At 47.8% G+C, this 22866-nt stretch overlaps 2 protein-coding genes across 4 annotated transcripts; one reads left to right on the top strand and one right to left on the bottom strand.

The window, feature by feature from the left end:
• Positions 1–456: 456 nt before the first annotated feature.
• On the bottom strand, positions 457–12585 carry COPS3 (COP9 signalosome subunit 3). Of its 3 annotated transcripts, XM_059826232.1 has the most exons (12): positions 12531–12585; positions 9730–9859; positions 7891–8003; positions 7740–7789; positions 6774–6866; positions 5881–6060; positions 4483–4623; positions 3166–3339; positions 2191–2277; positions 1753–1866; positions 1073–1153; positions 457–812 (listed from the first exon to the last, which is right to left on the bottom strand). In XM_059826232.1, exons 1-12 carry the CDS (start codon positions 12583–12585, stop codon positions 759–761), a joined length of 1272 nt encoding a protein of 423 aa, XP_059682215.1. In that variant the 3' UTR covers positions 457–758. The 3 variants fall into 3 exon arrangements, with proteins under 3 accessions (XP_059682215.1, XP_059682216.1, XP_059682217.1); XM_059826233.1 differs by lacking the exon at positions 3166–3339; XM_059826234.1 differs by lacking the exons at positions 7740–7789; positions 9730–9859; positions 12531–12585 and having other exon boundaries at positions 7891–7958.
• Positions 12586–14753: 2168 nt separating this feature from the next.
• NT5M (5',3'-nucleotidase, mitochondrial) lies at positions 14754–22440 on the top strand. The gene is made up of 5 exons (XM_009818254.2): positions 14754–15017; positions 18412–18512; positions 19000–19060; positions 19478–19592; positions 19800–22440. Exons 1-5 carry the CDS (start codon positions 14754–14756, stop codon positions 19955–19957), a joined length of 699 nt encoding a protein of 232 aa, XP_009816556.2. The 3' UTR covers positions 19958–22440.
• Positions 22441–22866: the final 426 nt, after the last annotated feature.

Here is a 22866-nt window from a genome sequence, read left to right as displayed (position 1 = left end):
CCTCCAGAACACAGGTCTTCCAAATATCCTTTTGTTTAGGTCTAATAAGTTTGATCTAAGAGCAAATGTTATTAGGAGATACTTCGGAGCAGAAACTTAAAATCACAAATAGCTGTCATGTACGGATTCCCTATAGCGATTTCTGCTTTTCAGCAAAACTGCCTTACAAGGACTCGTTAATATGCTCATCCTTTTGGGAAGAACACAGTTCTTGTTTCATTTAATAGACAGCAGCCAGCTACACTGGGCATATGCAAATCATAATGTAGAGAATTTACTTAAACTCCACCCCTCTCCCCCCACCAAACATACCATAAATCTGCACTTTGAGCCAACTTTAAATACAGAATAATGAACCAGTAATTATCTTGTAGGTGAACCAACACTAGTTTGTATTCTTCCCTGAATAACACTTTTTTTTTTGCAGAAGAGAAAAAAGGACTGCTACAGAAACACAGCAACATTCAAACCCTTTAAAACAAAAGGTAGATTATTTAATGCATTAACGATGTTAATCTGAAGATAAATAAATCCACAACAGACTTTTAAGTTTCTTTTGAGATTTCCTTTTTCTTTGCAGAGAATATTTCTGATATTATACAGTACTGAGAGGGTGTTCTTTTATTTTCTTAATGTCCAGGTGAAAAGCAAAGCTCAGTTCTCTCTGCTCTCTTCGTGGAACTCCTCAAATGCCCTATTCCAGGCGTGATTCTTTCATAAGCTTTTACTTGAAAGCGGAGTGGTGAGCAACATGAATTTCAGGAATAACTGGATGGTTTGGTCCCTGAGTCATCTTCTTGAGAGCCCATACTCTGGAAAGGAGAGAGTTATTTCTTTTCAAAAACAGGTCTGAAGGTTTACCTTTGAGACACACAGTTCTTTGAAGTTAACAGGTAGGAAAATAAAGTGCATATGAAATAACATCCCCTTCCTTTTTGTTTTAAAGCATGATGCTTATGCACATATTATTATTAATAATATGTAATCATTAACACTGTTAATACTGGCATTCAGTGCAACACATACTGCACTGAATCTCTTACATACTCTTACAAGACACTAAATCAATTACCTTCTGCACAAACTGAGGGTTCACAGTGATCTCTTGATCCATGGCTTTCAGTCGTTCATCAAGCTCTATACATTTCAGCATCTTAAAAATATATAAAGTTGATTACTTTGTCCAGCTTGTACATGATCTTCAAGATACTGGTTCTACACAGCACAACCGTGAAATAACTTTTGCCATCACAAAAGCTCCATGTCAAAAATGTTCTCATCCCTCATCTCCCAAACAAAACTGCCAGATCATTTTTTTATTCCCTTATTTTGATCCATGTCTTCCTAACAGTCCTTTTTAAGGCCACTGGTACAGTCCCACGGGGGTCAACCACCTCAGCCTACAGGCAGGTTACTGACAGCCAGCAGAAGCGATCCTTGAAGTCTAAAACTCTAAAAAACAATCTTTCTAACCCAGTCAATGCAAAGAACTTCCCATCACTAACATTAAGCAGTCAGTCTACCGTAACTTCTCAAGCTGTACAGAAGATACTGTCAATGCATTCCCTGTTGTAATTGACTATCAATCTAAAACCTTTAAATACCGGTACTGTGAAATAGTCAAATAATGATTCATAGTCCTCAATCTCTACATGTAAGTTACCTACACTGGCTTCTCCCAGCGGCTCTCTGATTACAGACTAAAGTTCTTCAGTAGGAATTCCAAAAGCAGTTAGTATCTTAAAGATTTACCTCCTGATCAATGTTATGAAGCATAGCTGGATTGTTATATTTTTCGGGATTATCATGGAAACAGACCATGCCATCTTTCTGATTAATACTCGCAAAGATTTCACCATCTTCTATCTGAAATGAGAGAGGGTTTAATGTAAGGTATCACTAAGAACAAAATTTCAGGCAACTACAACACAAGGACTCCTTGCAGAATCATCTTTAACTTGTTTTCTTTTTATTTCCTAACAGCTTCCCAAAGACAAATGATGCATGCCTTATCTTAGGCAGAGAATATCCTTTAAGGTTTTTGAGAACTGTCTAAACAGCACAGCAGACTGACAGTATTTCTTTCATCCTGAAAAAGAACCGTTCTTCAGCCATTCAAAACATGCACTGCCAACCCAAACACTTGAAGAGTCTCAAATTGGATCGGTTTTTAAATTAGGATAGTCTTACCATGTGGAGGACGTATTTTTCTGCTTCTTGGGGCCCCGACAACTGCACTCGACTTGCCATGTCTTGTAATGACAGTGTTAAAAATGTCTGAAATTTAGAAAGTATTAAATGGTTAAAACTAGACGCTAAGAACTTTCCCTATCAATCCTTCATGGCCTATGCAATCTTATTTTGAAGTCTGGTGGGAAGAAACAAGTGGATCACATAATTATTACTTACAAAAGCACCGTGAGAGTGGAGTCAGTTCTTCCTCCAATGATATCAATTCGTTATACTGCTCATGTATGTGAACCAAACTAATGGATTCATTACTCCATTTCTGCAATTCCTTTTTACCCCAGACACAGTCCTGACCATGTCCAACCTCTTCCCTCACCTTTCTATGTGAATAAGGTGACTGTCCATCCCTTGAATTTCCTTCAAGGGATGCATGTATTGCTTTCCTTCTGAGATTAGTTCTACTGCAACAAACATCAATTGATCTTGGAAAGACGACCTTTCCCTTGATCATCTTTAAGGATTAATCTGATCTCTCAGCTGAAGGAGCACATCACTCCACTGCTTCTGGTTTTCCTTCTACTTCAGGCACTTCCAAAATCTGTCCCACTCACTCACTCTTCTCTAATGAAGTAGCCTGTAAAGTTCAGTTTTCCTATTTTTTGAATAGAGATGAAGGTCATTGGCTAGCAGCGCTCACAACTTTTTTGATTATGTATGAAAATCTCATGGGCAAACCCCTCTGATAGACAGACATATTGAACCACCTTTTAAATAATGCCTAAGTAGCCAACTGAATTGGTTTTCTGTATAGAACATTTTAGTCTCATTTGTTTCAGACACAAATCTCAGTTTTAGTCATTTCTCCGTGACATTAATAGATTATCATTTTGCTCCAACTTGAATACATTTCAGAAATACACTCTTGGAGAAAAACTAATCTCAATCTCTCAGCAAAACAAAACCCCTACATCTTACCTTGGTTAGCCTCTGAATATTCTTTTTGTAGAGAGATGACAAGCATTGCTTAACCAGCCCCATATTGTTATCCCTTGTGAATGTTTCACTGTGTTTGTTCACCAGATTTCGAAGCTCCGAGGGTTTATTGGTGGAATAAACTTGCGCTAATTCATGGTAAGCATTGCTAAGGGGCTGCAATTAGAAAAATGAGAACCCTTCTTAAAAAGAACACGGTGTTCAGCCAGCCTCACAAAATCTATTCACTACTTCAACATCAGAAGCCATGCAGGCATAAAAGTAAATTTAAGTAGCTCAAGCATCTCTCCTAAAAATTATGTGATGCCCTTACATGGCTTTACAGAAGTGATAGATCCTCATACGCTAAATCTGTATTACTGAAATATAAGATTTAGTAAACATCATTCAAGGACCTCAAGGCAGTGCAAGAAAAAGCTCATTAGCTGACCAGCATATGAAGTAAGCTGAATTCAAGGGAAGTGGCATATTGACTAGTCACTGCCCATCCACAATATTTGTTCTACCTTCTAAGACATTGTCATCCGTGACCACATCCGTGCATCACAGCAGGGACAACAGAGAATCAGAGGGCGAAGACTAGTTCACCTAGATTACTTTAAAATGGCAATTGTTTGAGCCTGCTTATTAGTATCTGAAGTTAGAAGAAGATTTTTGGAATTCTAAAATTCCGGTCACAGATCAACAAACCAGTGTTAAATAAGAATTAACTTTTAAAAGTGTGTTATTTACCTAGGATCAGAACTCTCTCGCTAGCAGTTTTGTCTTCCACCCTACACCTCCTACTCAGAATGTTTACGGACTCCAAACTTGCAGCTTTTTCAGAAGCTTTTATTCTTTATAAAGCTGGAGCTTTGGAATAAACTATTCTGCACTTCATACCTCAACTAGATGAAGTTATGGGTTGAATGTTTTTACAAGGAGACTGCATATTGAAAGCAAAGTGAAATCTAAGTCTTGTTTGAGCTCTAACGTAAAATGCTACCAAGGGATGTGCAGTATCAGTGAAGAGAATATTCGTAAGTACTATTCAACCCTAAAGTTTTTCCAAATTTATGTTTAAAAACCTGTATCACCAACATGAACAATACAGTTTGTTTGTAATAGACTTAGAAGTTGCCAGACAATCTTTAGCTATCGTACACTGGAAAGGCAGCAAGAGGTTGTACTCTGGCACGTTGTGCATTATTTCCCATGATCTGCAATGTTTAACAGTACCATCAAATGAGGGCAGAAAAAAAATAAATTTACAAGTTCAGGTTTGTTGTTCTATTATTTAGCTATATTCACAAGACTTACCTTAATGAATCTACCAACTATCTGGGAAGTGTATTTTGGTAGCTGCTGAACTTTGCCAAGTAGTATCAAAGAAACTAGAATATACTTTTTATATGATTCCAACATAATATGACTGACTGCCATGGCTGGAGTAGTTATTGCCTAAGCAAGAAAGAAAGAAATGGAATAGAAATTTAGTATACTTACTGGTAAATCCTGGTAGCTATCGCATTAACAAAAATCTTAGTTTAAAGCTGCATGCAGAAAGGATACAATGACATATGAAATTCATCTTTGAGCATTAAAGCTTAACTAACTTCTGTCAAAAGTAATTATCCAAAAATGTCCTAAAAAAGTAAATTCTATACAAGCTACTCAAAACATATCATGTTACAGTGATGCCTACCTTGAAATAACCCTGTTAAGATCAAATCAAAACTTCTTTCCTTGGTATACATCTGAAGTTGTACTAGAAATCACCTCCAGCTACTTTTTACCAGGAACGATTATACAGTTCCTGTAGAACCTGGATTTACACAGATCCTTAAAGAGGTTTTATAAAGCTATTACATCATCAGATCTCATATTTAAGTATGCTGAAAGAGCTCTGCAGAATAGGGAAAAGGGATTTCAGTTTACTATGATACTGCTACTACTCAAGAGCTGACCCTTGTTTACAGAAAAGAAAATGCTGCACCAGTTTATTTTGCACATTTGACAGCATTTCCCTCTCGTACACACAAAGTCTTCCCAATTTTGCAATTTTCTCTTCTTCCACAGAGAAAGTAAAAGCAGCAAATATTATAATAGCCTTGAAGAAGTGTAACTCCCCTCGTAAAATCAGCAAAGGTCTGAGCAAAACCACTGGACTATTTTTTCTTTAAGAATACACAATTCTGAATGTCAGCCAGTGAACCGTTTCTATGCTAGCAGTATTAAGCAGGCATCTGAGAAATATTTATAGTGAGATAAATTTAACATCAACCTTTGAGTTGCATAGTTTTATGGTGCAATAGTTACTTGGCTGCAAGAGACCTTCTTAGAAGCAAAACACCTCTAAAGACTGTTTGCTTGTTACTTCACTTTATACACTAAAGAGTACCATTCGGGCTGTACCTTTCATAAAAGGCCTAATAGCGAACACTAACCCAAATCAGTTTTTATGTATTACTATAATGAACGCACATGCTAAACCAAAACCTGTGTGAATGATGCACAACAGTGTAGATCTGTAAGTAGAATTATATCCTTAAGGTTAAGAATGAAAATAATTGAAGACTGCTTTATGTTAGGTTCAGGGCTTTTCTTGCTATCCTTGATGGCCAGTCAAAGATGATACGTTCTCTCAGTGCTACTACACATGCTACTTTTGCCTTTCAATTGATCACACTTTAGACTTACCATTTTATTTAAAGTTACCTGTTCATAAAAGTAGAGTGCTCTTTCAAAGTTCTTTAGCCCAGTGTATATCATCCCACCATAGTAGTAGTAACATAAAAAGTGCTTCGCATCATATGCCCCATTCTCTTTACAAATATCCATCATGTCCACATCTAGATACGGGAGGGCAGGTTTAAAGCATTTTGCTAACAAACAGAGCTATAAGAAAATAAATCAAGTTTTCACAAATTAGCCATTTTCATTCAAATTTCCATGAGGAAGAAGTTGAAACTAAATTCACCTAGTACTATTTATTAAATCTCACTCCTCCAAGAGTGAAAAAACAGCGCACGTCGGTAGTGCTGTAACAGATTATTCACTCTATTATGATATTTGGAAAACCCTTATCACCGATTGTGAACTGTTATAAATTATCTGAATCCTAAAGAAATTAGACTCTGACAAAGCTGCTTGAAACTCCAAGCCTTCCAGACTACTGTGCTGGCAGCACTGAACACTGCACTAAACATTCCTGTCCAACCCTAAATCCCAGGAGCCAAGAATGAGACAGAAGTGCAAATCCAGGCCAAAGACACCGAGACAAACATGCCTTTTGTCAAACTTGAGCAAACAGTATCTAGATATTACACTGATACAGACTAAGAGAAGCTGTGTGTGACTTTCAGCCCAGAGAGAAGGGATGTCAAAGGACTTTCAGAAGTCATCAAGAAAACCAAAGATCTGGGGACATGCACTGAACATTTAAAATTAATAGAAGGGGATTTTATTTCAGTATATCATATTATTTATTACTGGAAAAAAACAGTTAGAAGCCATTTTTACATTGCAGTATGTGAACATGCATTTCCTCAAAGGGTTATAGGTATTTTATAAGCTTTTACTCTCATAAAAAGCCCTTATGCTCCCCTTACCTGGCAGAGATCTGCGTGTATTGAGGTCAGCTGGTTTGTGTTCATCTGCATCTTGTCTATGGCTTGTCTGAGAATGCTAATTCCTCGCAGGGGCTGTCAGAAATTACATCTCTTTCAGATAATTTCTCATAGATGGCAGCACATTGGATCTTATGTTGACACTTACAAATGAAAAATAACACTAATTGACAGGTTCCATTAAGTAATGATTAACTTGAGGTTCCCTTTTTGTAGGATACTGCAGTCTCTCAGAAAATAAAATTAACCTTGGCTATACAACTTCTCCTAATAAACTAAATAAAGTCATCAATTCTGCTCCACAAAGCCAACCTCATCAGGAATACAGTAATTTGTACCGATAAGACAACCTTTCTTGACTCCATGACACCACCTAAACTCCCACCAAATAACAAAGGCAAGGCTCTCGCTTTACTCCACTTAGACCAGACTTGATCTCTACTTCTATTTCAGGCTAGATTTCACTAAAATGGCCTGAAAAAGTCAGTATCTTAGCAACAAAAACATCGGTCAAATATTTCTTCATCAAGTTTTCTTTACATTTTAAGGCATTTCATTAAGAACATTATATAACAGTGGTGAGAATAACACTGCAACCAGTATCACTGACTCACCAGCGCTAATAATTTTTGCAGCTCTCTCCTACTCACCCACACATTGTCTGAAGAACATTCTTGGTCCTACAGATTTCCTATGGTTTGTGTGAGGGAGCACGTTTTTAGGTAACTCTCCCCAAAAAAATTTATCTTCCCTACATTTTCCTTAAAGAAATCATAAAGTCTTGATTTAGGCTCATTACCTCTCAGTAAATTTAACAAGGAGTTGCACAAAAATACTTAACATGATGTTAGTGGCAAATCTTTATGAAGCGAGTAAGACACTGGGAACATCCCCTTTAAGAGCTTGGATATGTAGGTAGCTTATTTGTACTAGATGATACTTGCTCACCTGTTTTCTCTCCACAAGGGCATTTGTTAACTGGTGGCACAGGCCAGCAACTACAGTAAAAAACAAACAAAAAAAAACCCCAACACCGTGAAAAATCAGTAATACCAAACTATCAAAAAATACATAAAGTCTGAAAGTAAGCTTAACTTACAAGTGTCTGTTGCATATCTAATGTGTTCCCCATTACAAGTGCTGATAAAAAGCTGCACCTGTGAGAATAACGTTTCGAAGTCAGGGATGCTGGGCATAGAAAACTTCACAAACCTAGAACAAACAAACAAAGGTTTAGCACTTAACATTTGGAGATTAATAAAAAAAGCTTCATCTTCATCGCTAAGCCTCTGCAGATGCGTGTAGATGCTTGCAAACAAGTCCAAAGTGTTTATGACAGATGGCATACGATTTCCCCAGGAGCTGCACAACATTTGAAAATATGCTTTCCGTGCACACCCCCATTCTCAATCTAGTGCAACCTACAATTTAGAACAAACTATGGTGAACAAAGATCATTTTATCTGGTACAATAGTTACAATCATAATAGAAACACTGGCTAATGATGATGAATTTTAATACTCAGCCACAAAACTTTCCTGGATGCTTTTGCCTATCCTGCAGCCATCTCCTGCATGAATGTGCGCAAGATTTCTCAACTATTAAATGATTAGACTTGTATCTCTCCATAGGAGCTCTTTCTCTTCGCCTCCAGTTTCTCTCCACCTCTGGTGGTTCCTTAGCACCCTACAAGCTGTAGACTACCCAAAGACACATTGCTGCTTCTGCAAGATGAACTATGATTACGCTCATCTGAGTGCAATGAAAACTCTCCACCTCTGCACCCTACAAATGCCACAAAAACATAGAGAAAAAACTCTGTTTAATGCTGTTGGAAGGTGCCCAACCCTGCCTGTACTTCAGCCACTACACACTGTAATACGCTGTTCAAACCCACTTGGATCATGAACTGTCCTTCCCCACAAGGCTTATGACTGTCCAGGTTACATGCTGCCACTCCTTCCCTGTCTCTTCAGAGTCTTACTCTACCAGCATAGGAGTTTGCCGTGCCAGTCTCAGCCAGGAGAGCTTTTCTATACGCTCCACTGATACCATCTCTTCAAATAATACATTTTACATATTATTTCTTTTAAACAGTTATCTTCCTTCCTCCACCTGTTTTAATGACTGTTTTCATGTACCTCATGATACGATTCTTCTGCTAATGCAGTACCGATGCCCTGCTTTTTGTAAATTCCATAATGCATTCTTATGGGATGCTAGTGAATTGTAATATTAAGTGCATTATCTCTATGTATTACAGGCATTTTGTTTCAAAAGGGTAGTAGAACAAGTACCAGAATTCTGATCTTTCCTTTAAAAGAGACCTTTAAAATAATAGTGGAACCTGTACACGCTTCACTTGCCGTTAGGTACAGCTAGAAACAATAGTTTGAGCTTCAGGGCCAGATATCCTTACCTTACCTCAGCATCACCAAGGCAATTCAAGTATTACCTTTAACTTAAGCCTTAATGCTGGCTAGAGACAAATACCCAAGAACTATGATAAGAACCCATGCTTCACTGGACAAAAAAAAAAAGTGTGTTGCTTCACGCTTACAGTTCAGCGCACTAATGCCCTGCCAATCAAGTTTTAAAAGCTAGTTTTATACCTTTTTGCTGAACACGTATGGAAAAATACTTACAAAGGCATGAACAAGAGAAATGGATACAGCCTTACAGACAACAAACCCGCAATATTACCATTTGACAGTAACAGCGTTTAGAAGCTCCCGAGGTTTTTTTCTTTTAAAAATGCAAATTTACCTCGGTATTTTTATTAATAAAAATGCGCATCACCGAAGGAAACTAAGCACCATTCTAAGAAATGCAGATTGAAAACATTTATGTCCAAAAGACAAACATTTGGTTGAGAATTCAGCATGTTGCCTGAAGTTATAATACTAAGATATTTAATTAAAAGTAAACAACACTTACAAGACAGCAAGAACGCCTAGCGAATGTTCCTGCACATCCAGGGCACCAAGCACTGTATCCAGGTGGGAAAGATTTTTTGCTAGCAGTTCTCCGCTTTTATTTATCAGTTCACAAAGCTGGGTCATTTGCCCTGAAATACAAAACATCATTGTCAAACTCTAATTAGAGAACGCTCATGCATTCCCATACTTCATTACACCTTGCTGCCCTATATAACCTGAGGAAAAAGTAGTATCACCCGGAGAATTTACTTTTCTGTAATACAATAGGCATTAGTTTTCAACAAGCAAGGTACCCGCAGTATGTTTTTTTATAAGGTGACAGCTAAGCCTTTGGGACTGCAAAGGAAACCCTCAGAACACAAACACAACATGAAAAGCAGCATCAGCTCGCCTAATTAGAGAGGGGGCTTCAGGGCCTCGTATCAACGCCAAGCGCATCTAAGCCAAGTCTCCAAAACTTTGACCAGTTTACTGTGATGCAAAATTTTGCCTCATGTGAATACGTACGTTTATTTACACTTGTGTAGGTGTTTAAGGGGGAAACCAAAACTTCTAGGTGTTTAACCAAAACTTCTAGAAACACTTCTAGGTGTTTAAGGGGGAAACCAAACCAAAACCAAAACAGTACCAAAAATAGTTTCCTCTACTTCCTAAGAAATCCCAATACCAGAGCTTGTTCCCTGCTGCTTCTCAAGTGCCCTATCCACTTTTCAGGTCTGCTTCTAAGCATTTTTTTGAAGTAGACATTAAAATTACAAGCAAGTGTCAACAATAATAGGATTTTAAAAATCTGTTCTTAAATTTACTTTGTCTAATTAGAACTACAATGTTATTCTACTTATTGTGAGCTATGAACACAGCATGAAAGGTAACTACTTTAAATTGTGAAGGTACGGTAAGCCCAAAAAACCTTACAAAGAAAGCAGACCGATTGTCATGAACTGCATTCAAAGTCTTCACCCTGCAATTGCTTGCATTAAAACCACACCTTTCTGAAGCAGAGTATTGTTTCAGTGTTCAATCCTTGCAGATTAGAGAGAAAACCTTACAAAAATCTTCATAGAATGAGGAATAGTGGCTCCATTCAGAGAGATTAACACTATTCTCAACTCTCTGGCCTTCTCCTTTGAAAAGAAGACCTGGGAAGCCCTAGCAATGAAACATTAGCTTTGAAGTAAAGTGGGATCGAAAGTTCCAAATAGGAACCAGAGCCCAGGAAATCCGTCCCCAAAACAGCTCTCCATAAGGAATTAAAACTCAAGGCATAAACATGGAAAGGAATAGGGCTTGTAAAACTCTCTGTGGTTTGATAACAGTATTCAAGCATTGCAAAACCTTAGTTCTGGTGTCCTCCCTAGTAGAGAAATCCACCTGTTCTACAGCTGTCATCTAGCATTCCCCTGAAAAATAAAGCAAAAAAACCCCAAACAACCCCCTACCCACAAACACACACTGAACAACTTACAGTGTAAGTAGAAATACCCACACCAGGCCAACTAAATGTCCATTTATGTCACCTCCTGTGCAGCCAAATGCTGACGATAACCAGAAACCAACACCACAAGTACAGACTTCTCCTGTGCGCTCTCATAACCTCCAGCAGCCTGTCTGGTGTCTGGATTTACTTTCTCACAGAGAATGCCTATCTGTCTCATCCCTAATGGGAGAACTTCCACGAAGTCAACCAGTCTTCCCTTGAACCTTCTGCATCCACAAAACCTTGTAATAAACACGTTCTCCAGCTAAACTACATGCGTACGAAGAATCGCCTTTCATCTGGTTTGTACCCACACCATGCAGGTATAATTTATCTCTTGTATCTGATATGCCCAGTAAAAATAGTCTATATTTAATACGTTAAATCCAAGTAAGAGAAAGTTGGAGCTCCACCCAAAAGTAACTGCTAGAGATAAAGCCTGAGGCTGTAGAGGAAAGCACTAATTTTTGATCAGTGCCAGGGAGTGAACATCCCATGCCGAGAAACACTCAGAACACATTTTAGGGAGCATCAACAGAGACAGAAAGTTCAAGAACTATGAAATGCAGTGCCCACACACAGGAAAATTAGGAGCTTGGCAATGAAACTAAGGAATTCTAACGATGGCTATAAAATAATTTTCTGAACACTTGGTTATGGTAACTCTGACGTACAGTCTCAGGCCTCCTATCCCATGCTTCCATGGTAAGGCAGGACTCTTCTGTCCATGCTCCACTTTGTCCCCAGGAGCTAACACTTCTGAAATGTATTTTAAAACACACATGCCACAACTGGTATGCTCATCAGTTAGGTGACAGGCTGGGCTACAGAATCCCAGCTAAAGTCCCTGTGATGTCCGCTCCTCTCCACTGATCTTCAAGGGTCAGATTTTGGCACGACCGCCGGAGCCGGCTTCACTCCACTCACCCGACAGCTCCAGCTACCCAAAACCATTAGCCTGCCGCTGCCCCGGAGGGGAAGCGAGGGGCACCGTGAAGGCCACAGCCGGCCCCTCCTGCCCTGTCAAACCAGCGGCGGCTAAACCCCCCCTGGGACGCCTCCCAGGCCGCCTCTCCGCGCGGCGAGGGAGCCCTGAATTACAGCCCGGCCAGGGCCCCGCCGGACCCACCAGCCCCCCACGCCGGGGAGCAGGAGGGCCGGACCCGCGCCTGAGGGAGAGCCGTGAGAGGGGCCAGGCCCCGGCCCGCCCTCCCCTGCCGCGCGGGGCCTGGCGGGCTCCACCGGCCGCCGCCCCCTCCTCAGGCCCCGCTGGCTCCCCGCCGCCGCCCGGGCCCGCACGCGGCTCTCCCCCCTCCGGTCACCTTGAGCCGAGAGCTGCCGGACGCTGTTGACGAACTGCTCCAGGGCCGACGCCATCTTGGCGGCTGGCGGCGCGGCCGCGCGCGCTGCGGGCGGGGGGAAGGAGGGGGCGGCGCGGGCCGGGAGCGGCGGGGGGAAGCGGGAAGGAGCCACCGCTACGGGCGCCGCCGCCGCCAGCCAATCAGCCGCCGCTGACGGAGGCCGCGCGACGCCCGCCGCCGTCCGTCACTTCCGCCGCTTCACCACCTCTCGCGAGAAACCCCGTCGCTATGGCAACCGCCGCCTTCCCTCCGCCCGCCCGGAAGTGCCGACCTCGCGTCAAGCACAAGGGAGGCCCTTTCAGCGCGAGAAGCCGTGACTCAGCAGGGCTGGGGGGGGGGGGTGTTGGTGACGTCATTATGGCGTCACCCCTCCGCCCCGTGTGGCGGCGTGAGGGGCCGGCGGCCCGCCGACCGGCGGGCCGCCGGCCCCTCACGCCGCCACACGGAGGCCTCAGCGGGGGCCTGCTCCTGCCTGCTCCCCCGGGGCGGCGGGTGTTGAAGGCCCACCCGTGCGCTGAGGGAGCGGCTGCACTGTACGAGGAGATTTAATTCCTTTTATCCCGATGATAGGGTGGCTGAAGGCCGTGGTTGTCATCGCATTCTGTGTAATATTCGCCCTGACACCAGGGAACAGGATTTGAATTCTTCATTCGGCTTAATTCGGGTTCTATAAATGGAAGTGTATTTTCTGTCCCTACAGGAGGCGAGGCGGTGAAGTAACGCGGCCCTGAGCTGCTGCGGGCAGGGAGTCTGTCAGTCCCTCAATATACCTTGAAAGAGAAGGAAGCCTTTCTGCCTGCCATGGAGACATATAGGTATTCTCTCAGTGCTTCGTCAGAAACATCAAGTTATACTGAAATCCCACTCTTTGCAATAGGCAAAATGCCTCCGGTGCAAGTGAAATCAGAATACAGACTTGAAACTTCACAGGTTTTCCCTCCTAACCTCACTGTTACGTTTACCGTCACGCACAGCCTGGCTGCCAGTTCTGCTCCTTCCTTCATTCACGCTGTGACCTTTCCCAAATCACCTGATCTCTACAGCTCATTTACCCTTTCTGTGAAACAAGGGCAATATATTCCACTGGAAAACATTCTAGAATTGAAAGATGAAATATTTTGGAGCCGCTAAACCGTATTATTGCCATCGACCAAAATCTTTTCTTTCCCAGCTCAGCGGTTGCCTAATCCTGTTAGTCACCCTTGGAGGCCTCCCCCTTCTTTAGCAACTTTAATCCCCACAGTGTTTTTTGACCAGAGTGATCTTTGGTCCTGTGTCAGAACATACAGACCGCCACGCTGTGCTGTCAGCACTTCTTTTGGGTCCGGGTATTGTCCTTTAAGGGTTCCCATCACCCGTGGGGACAGAGCTGTGTCACATCGACTGAGAAGATCCTGGGCAGGGTGTGCCCCCTCCCCGTGAATGGGTAGAAATGGTTCTGTTTCATGTCAAGGCTTAGCTGCAAAAATCACCCTGTTATGTGTGGCCCCGAACCACGTACATGTGCCCCCGAAGATCTGTCCCCGACCTGCTCCAGGCGGGGACGGGCAGAGGGGGGTGTCGGCAGGGGATGGGGGGGAGAGAGGGTCCGCAGCAGGCAAGGGGAGATGGAGCGGCGGCCTGGGGTGCCCCCGAGGCTGAGAGTTAGGGAAACTGAGGCAGGGGCTCGGCACCCCGCAGAGCCCCCGTTCCGGGGAAGGGGAGGGAGCGGGGCCGGGGCAGCCTTAAAGCGGGCGGGAGGCGCGGTGGAGCCGCGCCGTCGCAGGGCGCTTGTGCCGCTTTAAGGCGGTGCCGCCGCTCCGGGCTCGGCCAGGCACCGGGAAGAGGAACTGGGCTTTGCACTGCCGGGTCGGGGCGAGCGCACCGCCGTGCCCCGGGCGGCCCCGGTCCCCGCAGCTGCCGCCGCCGCTGCTGCCGCTTGCTCCGCGCTGGCTGCACGGGAGGGATGGGGCGGGGAGGGGGAGAGGCGCTGGGGGCGAGGATGGGCCTTTGCATCCCCACCGCACCCCCCCTGCAGCCCCTCTGCTCCCCGTTGCATCCCCCTCGCATCCCCCCCCGCTCCTTCCTCCTGCTGCAAGGGGACGTGCTTGCCCGGGCCGCCTGCTTGCAGGGTGCGTGCTTGAAATAAAGGCCCCCCCCCCCCTGCCCCGACCCCCCATCCCCTGCCCGGAGCCCCCCTCCACCATGATTTTGCTCAGCAGCTTCTTGCACCTGCGGCCTCGGCGCTGCGGCCCCTTCGCAGGGCTGTGCAGGGGGGCCGGCCCCGCAGCGGGGTCCCGCAGGGCTCTGCGGGTGCTGGTGGACATGGACGGGGTGCTGGCCGACTTCGAGGGAGGCTTCCTCAAGAAGTTCAGGGCCAGGTACCCCGACAAGCCCTACATTGCCCTGGAGGACCGGAGGGGCTTCTGGGTGTCGGAGCAATACGGGCGCCTGGGACCTGAGCTGAGTGTGAGTTTATGCATCCCCCGGCTCTGCGCGTGGCTCTCGTTCGCTCTGCGCCGTGCGGCTGGAGCTCCGGCCCCATGGGACCCACTGGCCCCCAGGTCGTGGGTGCCGCGCTGGGGAGGGCTGCGGGTGCTGGCCGGAGCTCCCACTGAAAGACAGGTACAGGTCTGCGCACAGGAGAGCTTCCAGCGGTGCCTCTTTTCCCAGAAACCCAGCGTTTTTCATGCACGTCTGTCTCTTTTCCCTGCAGGCATGGATGGAGATAAATGCAAGGAAAGGAGACCTTTGAACATCTGATTGTTTTAAAATACCCCAAATTGCATAGCTGGGTTTTTCTAGGTCTGGTTTGGCCAAGCTGTGTGGATTGATACTGTTCCTAGATGGATTATTTAGTTCCTTAACAGCAATGTGAGGGGTGGGATGCAGCAGAGAAGTTGAGAGCAAACCATGCCAATTGATGCTTCATGTGAGGGCTTACTTGAAATTAAAATAACCCCAAGCCATCCTATGCATGAAAATTATTGTATTGATTTTAATAATTAAAGCCTAAAAGTAGAAGCTCTCTTCATGTTGTACTTCATCATGCAATGAAGGGCTAAGTGCTGCAGAAAGTCGGTTTCTGCCTTTACGAGTTTCCCATCTCTATGGGATGTCTGTGGTCTCATCTGCGGTTTGCAGTTGCACTAGGTGAAAGGTGTTACAGCAAATAAATTACTCTTGTCCTTAGTGGTATGATGGCTTCAAGGAAGGGAGTGTGAATAAGGTCTGGGGCTCTCCTACTGGCAAAGTCCTAAACAGCTTGATGAGCTGAAGGAATAATGTATCCTCTCTAGCTGGGATTGATGAAAGGGAAATGGAGGACATCATTCATGCAGTAAGGCAGATGCTAAAAGTTTGGCAGGAGTAATGCATGATAACTCTTTTTTTTTTTTCTTGATCTTAACTACTTTGGATGTGTTAAATGAAGTGAGCTCATGTTGTGTCTGCTGTGATCACATAAAACCGGCACATCCTTGGGCTGAACAAGTAGCAAAACTTCCACAGACTGACCTCAGGGCAGCCCTGATTTCACCCATGGTTTCAGACTGGGGATAAAGAGAGTAGGATCTGCTCTGTGGCTACAGGCGCATGGGCTGTTCCAGTCCCCCTTTGTCAGAAAGCACCATCGACCTGCTGCAGGAGACCAGAAAATAGGAGCCAAAGAGTCCAACGAGCTGAAGGTTGCATTTCTGAAAGGGAGAACAACAGCTCAGCAATACGCCGAGCACACAGACCTAGAAGGATGGGGAGCCCTGGACAGGCAGGGAAATTGCTCATGGGGAGAGATAAGAAGGAAATCGAGGGTCTGTCCTGCCTGGCACGTGGTGGGATTCCCAGCCTGGGGGATTTTTCCATCTGCCAGGCAGCATGCTGGCTGCAGTGCCGCAGGGAATTATTCTGGCTCTGGGAGCCGAGTGGGTCTTTTCTTCAAGATGAGTTTAGTTCTTCCCCCATCAAGCTTGATTGCAAAATGCTTTTTGACAGAAGTGGAAGCAGAATAGCTACGGAAGTCCTTGCTGTAAGAAAACACTTCAGTACACTTTGAAGTGCTTTGCTGCATCAGGCCGCATTTCTCAGATGTCTCTTGTGCAACTACAGTCAGTATCTTAAAAATAAAACATCATTGCTCACCGGTCTAAAGCAGAGCACCTGGAGTTCAAATGTTTGCCTGGCCCCATGGCAAACTGTTAGGGTAGCTGTTCTTGTCATGGTGCCAGGAGGCATTTCTGCTGGCTCTCTTGTGCCGAATCAGTGTGTTTCATTTTGAACGCGTATGAAGAAGGCTTTTCTTCTCTCCTCTGAACCACCGATGTTTTCTGCTGCTCAGGCAAAAGGGAAGAGTGCAACAGTTGATCTGAGTAGTCTGTCCTTTTAAGTTGGGCGTCTGGTCTTCTCGTGTTACCTGGGATTTTTTCGAGAAATACAGGGTTTGATTCTGGCATGTCATGTTAAATGCTCAGTACCCAAATATGCAATGGGTTCATGTATTCATCTTCCTGAGAGCAGGCAAGGTGTGCAGACAGCATCTTGGCACAGGCAGCCAGCAGGATGAAGAACATGACTCCCCAAGTGAGCCCTGTGTTTGCTCTGGGGCGTTGCTGCCCTGAGCCTGGAGGTCCCAGCAAAGCCCCAGTACAGGTGTAGTAAAGGCAAAACGTGGTGGTTACCCACTAGATTCCCACTCATCAGGCAGAAGGCAGCTGCAAGTCTAGCTGGCATGTCCAACCAGCCTGTTTGTTACTATGAGCTGTAAGAACCAACACATAAGCATCGCTGAGGCTACTTTCCCCTACCCTGATGCTTTGCCAGCTCCTCCATACTGTGCAATCAAGAAGGGTAGGATGGGCTTAACGTTCCTTTTGTCCCTATTCCCTTTCCTCAAATACAGAAACAGAGGTGCTCAAAATCAAAATCAATCCTTCAGGGCAGGTCTCCCTTCAAAACTTCTCCCAGCTGCAGCTGCTCGGCTGCATTGCAGTGCTGGGACACGGCTGCTTCCTCTGCCTGCGGCCGCGTTGCAGCATTCCCAGGCTCTCCTCCCCGAGGACCCAGTGTCTGTGCAAAATAATTGCTTTGCTTGGCAGCTGACAAGCTGTTACCTGCTTGAGGGAGTGCAGGGGATGCTGTTCCTTAGAGCTGTGCTGGACCCAGCGCAGGCAGCCCCTGGACTTTGCCCTCGTCCCAAGGTTTTGCTCCCTGTGGTCTCTCTCTGCTCCGTTCTCCCTGTGTGCCATACCAGTGCACCCTGGCTGCTGACCTGGATGTTCCGTGTTTTAAACCCTTGCCTAGAGATGCTCCATTTGCCTGGTAGACCTTGCCCAGGCATCCCTGAGGAAGAGCATCTGCACTCATCCGACATGTAGTTTGTCCTGTAATATACTTTCTCTTATGAGCGCAGCCTGGCTGCTATTTTAAGTGATCTGATGGAGACAAATAGGCCAGACAACATCTGTGGCTGAACAGCATCACATTACAGCAGGGCTGCCAGGCCATGTCAGCCAGATCTGCGTGGAAGTGCCCCTCCGGATGCAGACCTGGGGTTTGGTTCAGTTCTGCACCATCGCTGTGTTTTGCCTTGCAAGAGCGTGCTGCTCCCTCTGTGTCTGTGTCTGCACAGGCAAAACCAAGCCTGCGCGAGAGCATCTCTTATCTAAATTGTATGGGATGGGTGCAGGTTGGCAGGTGGGGAACAGAGGCACTCACAGAGGCAAGGTGGGTTAGCAGGAGGGGACCAGAGCCAGCGCTCCTGCCTTTCTCACTGTCACCATCCTCTGTCCTAGCAAAGGGTGGGGAAGATGGACGTGCAAGAAGAGTAGCAAGAAGCCCTGTGCAGTAACTGCTCTCTTTCCCCTCACAGGAGAAAGCCATCAGCATCTGGGAATCCAAGAACTTCTTCATTGAGCTGGACCCGCTCCCCGGGGCTGTGGAAGCTGTGAAGCAAATGGCAAATTTGGCAGAGTGAGTAGGAACCTGCCCGTGGTATTGGGGAATGGACAGGGGAGCAACAGTGGCTTTGCAGGCTCATCCTCCTCTCGGCAGAAGCGCTGAATTCAACATCAGTGTTAAAAATGCCTACTAGCCCACCGGGTGTGGGAGGAAAGAGAGCGCTTTGACTCCTGGAGCAGTCACCAAGAAAATCAGCCATGTGCAGCCCCTTCCCTTCAGCTCTCTGCTCCCAGCAAGGGTGGCGAAAAGGGGAACATGCCTGTGCCGTGGCTGTGGGTACACGTCCTGGGGGTGGGACCCTGTGAGATGGAGGATTAACGTCTTAAATCACCCCGGTTTGATCTGTGTGTGGCAGGGGGTCTGCTTTGGGTGCCCGTCTGCCTAGGCACCGAGTGGGGTCTTGCAGAGGCAGACAGATGCATCTCAAGGGGGAGCAGGGTTTGATCGGCGTGTTTGGCCACGGAATGACACTCTGCCCCCGTTTCTCTCCTTGTGGCAGCACCGACGTGTTCATCTGCACAAGCCCAATCAAGAAGTACCGGTACTGCCCTTACGAGAAGGTGAGTAGGTCCGAATACCAGCTTCCCCTCCGGTACCGCGCTGCCCAGCAAAAGCCAGCTGACCCCCGCATGCCTCCGACTGTAAAATGGCAGTGATATTTCCCTGCTCCACCAGTTTTGTTCCTGAGCATCTTCGCAGAGCGGCAGCTCCGCTGTCGGCCGAGCTCTGCCATTTGCATGCACTGAGGCGCTTGGTCTTAATATTTCATCACAATTTCAAAAGCTGCTTGGCTTTAAAAGAACTTGTGCTCCAGCAGCATCCGAATCCTTCCCACTAATGAAGTTACTAAGTGAGATGTCCTCCCTGCGTGGAGGCCAGGGTTCGTGCCGGGCTCTGCTGCCGCTCTGCCGAGCAGCCCCTGCCCTGTCCGTCAGCCTTCCCGTGCCCGCGCTCACCGCTTGCCCCTCGCCTTCCAGTACGCCTGGGTGGAGAAGCACTTCGGCCCCGAGTTTCTTGAGCAGATCGTTTTGACGCGAGATAAGACAGTGGTTTCTGCTGACCTGCTTATAGACGACAGACCTGATATAACAGGTAAGGAAGGTGCGGGGTGGCAGGAGTGACCAGAGGCAGCCCCAAGGGGCAGACAGCATCAGGGGGTGATGGGTGCTGGTCCCTGCCTTACTGATTAGGCTCTTGTTAGAGGTTTGTGTCCGCAGGCTCCTCATGTTGGAGTAAGGTCAACCTCTGCATCTTGCGGAGGAGTTGTCCAGAGAGCCGACCTCTCTCCTTGCTTTGCAGGGGCCGAGCTGAACCCCAGCTGGGAGCACGTGCTCTTCACGGCCTGCCACAACAAGCACCTGCAGCTGAAGCCCCCCAGCCGCAGGCTACAGTCCTGGACCGACGACTGGAAGGCCATTCTGGACAGCAAACGCTTGCCACCTGGCAGGGCCACCTAAACCCTGGCCTCCTGTGGCCACCCAGAGCTGTGGCCACCCGCTAGTGTCCCTGTGGAGTCCTACTGAAGGCTGAAAGTACAGATGGACAGATGGATACTGTGGAGAGGAAGAGGAGGGGGACCTGAAGTGCCATGGCCACCTGGACCCAGGGAGCAGACCCCAGCCTGGCTGTGCCACAAGGGACCGGCAGCAGGATTGGACCAGTGGGCCGGAGAGCCCAGCCAGGGAGCATTTCCCGCCAGCTCTGGGGGTCTCTGTGCTGTGTCTGCACCCCCCTCAAGGCCAGCCCGATGTTTCTGGCAGATGAGGCCACCCTCAGCGTGTCACCGCCCTTGTCCAGTGTTCTGCGTGGCATACGCCGGCTCTCCATCCTGCTCTGTGTATTGCAGTCAGGGATCGCGCGGGTGGTTCATTGCATCCTCGCAGGGCTTCGTAGCAAGGGGCTGCCTCAGGGGACATTTCCCTCCCGGACAGTGCCTGGGTCGGGAGAGAGGGGCGGCTGGAAGGACAGGGGGAGCAGCTGGACGCTGCCCAGGCTCCATGCACCGGCTCAGCTGTGCTGTTCGTTGCAGCCGATACGACGGGGTGACTACATGCTTCCCTGCAGGAAGAGTCCCTGCAGCAGGATATGGGGACAGTGACACTTGTCCCGTGGATCTGGCCATGGGGAGAGAGCCTTGAGGCACTGTCACACCTGAGATGTAGCCATCCTGCAGCTGGCGGGAGGGATTCCCGCTCGCCCTTGGCCCTGAGGAGCTGCCACAGCTTTAGAGCCGATTTGGGATGAAGAGAGGGGCTCTTCTCGCACCTACTTACTGCTCACGGGCCGCTCGCCTGGGGCATTGCTGGGGCAGCGAGCAGGCAGCGGCAGTGCCAGCACCAGCCCTTCCTGGGAGCTGGGCAGCTCCTGCAGGAGCTCATGGCTTACCCCGCCAGCCGGTGATCGGATGGTAGCTCCGTGGATTTCAAAGCCAGGGAGGTCTGCCCATGCCAGCTGCGTGATCAAAGCGCCCCATCTCCCTCCTGGTAGTGTCTGACATCAGCCTACCAGGAAAGCTCTGGGTGTGTGCCCACTGGGCACCCTGCTTCCACGCAGAGGGTCCTGGATGCTGCATCTCACCAGGGACAGGCATTGAGATGGTCGATGCCACAGAGCATCCTAAAGCCTTCAGTGCGGAGCCACCTGGGAAGATGCCGCTGGGTGGAGAAGCGGGGCTGGTGGAGGCATTACAGCGTCACTGAGAAGTGGGTAAAGCAGAGGCACCACAGGTGTCCGAAGGGCAGGTTGAGGGTTGCTGTTGGTGGAGGATTGTTGTGGCCGCATCCATGGATGCTGTTTTCACTCCTCACATACCACAAGGGAAGTTGGGACGTTGCTGTTAAAGGCTGGGGAGCCCATCAGAGGTGCCCACGAGGCTGCATCACGGGATTAGTTTGTTCTGCAGCTGCCTGCGGCTCCGCTGCTGTCCCGGTTCTGGATGTCTAGGGACAGAGCATGCTGCTGGCCCTGCTCGCCTCGTGCTGGGACCCCTGCAGCAAGGTGTTCGGCTGCCTGGCTGTGCGAAGGGGCTGCGTCATATGTGGCTGTCCGTGCCAGCCACCACTGCCGGATGACCATGCCAGGGCTGCTGGGAAGCTGCAGCTGGGCACTGGAAAGGGAGCGTTTGGACCAAGGGACAGCTCCAAGAGGGATGCCTTTTACGTAGATGTGCCCACAGCCTCTTCCTCCCCTGCCTGGGTCATTCCTGCACCAGCCCGTCCTTGAACTGCAGCGACCTGGCTGGCACTGGGAGCAGCACCACAAAGCAGCCGCTGCAGCTTCTCCTCTGCCCGGCCCCGGAGAAGAGCCGTCCCAGTTGCTGGGGAGAGCCGGGCGTCCCCTCCCTGCCTACAGAAGCCGGTGCTGGGCTGCCCTGGGCAAAGCCCCAGGGATGCGTCGGGTGCGTCAGGGCTGGCGTGTGCTTGCGTCACTGCTGACACCGCAGAGGCCACGCAGCCCCCTCTCCCGCCTGCCCCCACACCATCCGGGATCCCACCGCGCGCTCCTGCTCTCCTGGCCCGAGGACTTGCTGGCTGCAGGAGTAAAATTCCCCACTGGGACACAGAGCTCCACAGGCAGGGGTGGTAGCCAGGGCTGGGCCGGGGTTAGCCACCCCGCACTGCTTGCTCATGCATTTGGCTTGCCTCTCCTCTCTCCTATGGGACGCCCCATCAGCAAAAAACTATGTGAGCTCAAAGCTACATAGCCAACAAATAACCTATTTCAGCAGCAGCAGCTGGCCCCCTGCCATGTCCGGGACCTGGAGGGGCTACTGAAGTCGGTGCTTCCGAGTCTGTGCCTTCCCCAACTGCTGCGGGGCCGGGGACAAAGCCCACATTCTCTTGGGTCTTTCTGAAAACTGCCCCGTCGCTTGGGATGGGGTGATTGCGTAAAGACAGCACAGTTTGGCCCATGGCGGTGGGAGTTACATACCACAAGGATTTTTTTTTTTTTTTTTTTCTTTCTGTTTAAACCACTGTGTGCTTCTCCGGGTGGTCGGTTTGGTTTGAGGGGTGTATTTGGGGGGCATGTTTGCAATGTGCAGCCACCTGAGATGCAGCCCCCTGGCCAAGAGCTGCCTTGGCCGGGGGTTTGCAGGCGGGGAGCTGGGGCAGCGGGTGAGCACCGTGGGCAGCCGCTACGGCTGCTGAGCATCACGTACCCCTTGGCCCCGCTGGCTGCTGGCCCCTTCGTGCAGCTGGGGTGGGCCTCATGTGGTCCGAGCTGCTTTTTTTCCCAGCAGCACCATTTAAACATGAGTTGCTCAAGCTCTTTGGAGCCTTCTCGCAGCCCGTCCTCGAGCCGAAACTGGAGCCGGCATGTCGTTACGGCAGCTGCCCAAACCAGGCATCTTCCCCCGAGGCTGGGG

Source organism: Gavia stellata, chromosome 18, assembly GCF_030936135.1.
Source record: "Gavia stellata isolate bGavSte3 chromosome 18, bGavSte3.hap2, whole genome shotgun sequence".
Taxonomy (NCBI): domain Eukaryota; kingdom Metazoa; phylum Chordata; class Aves; order Gaviiformes; family Gaviidae; genus Gavia; species Gavia stellata.
This window is presented reverse-complemented; position numbering and strand designations above follow the sequence as displayed.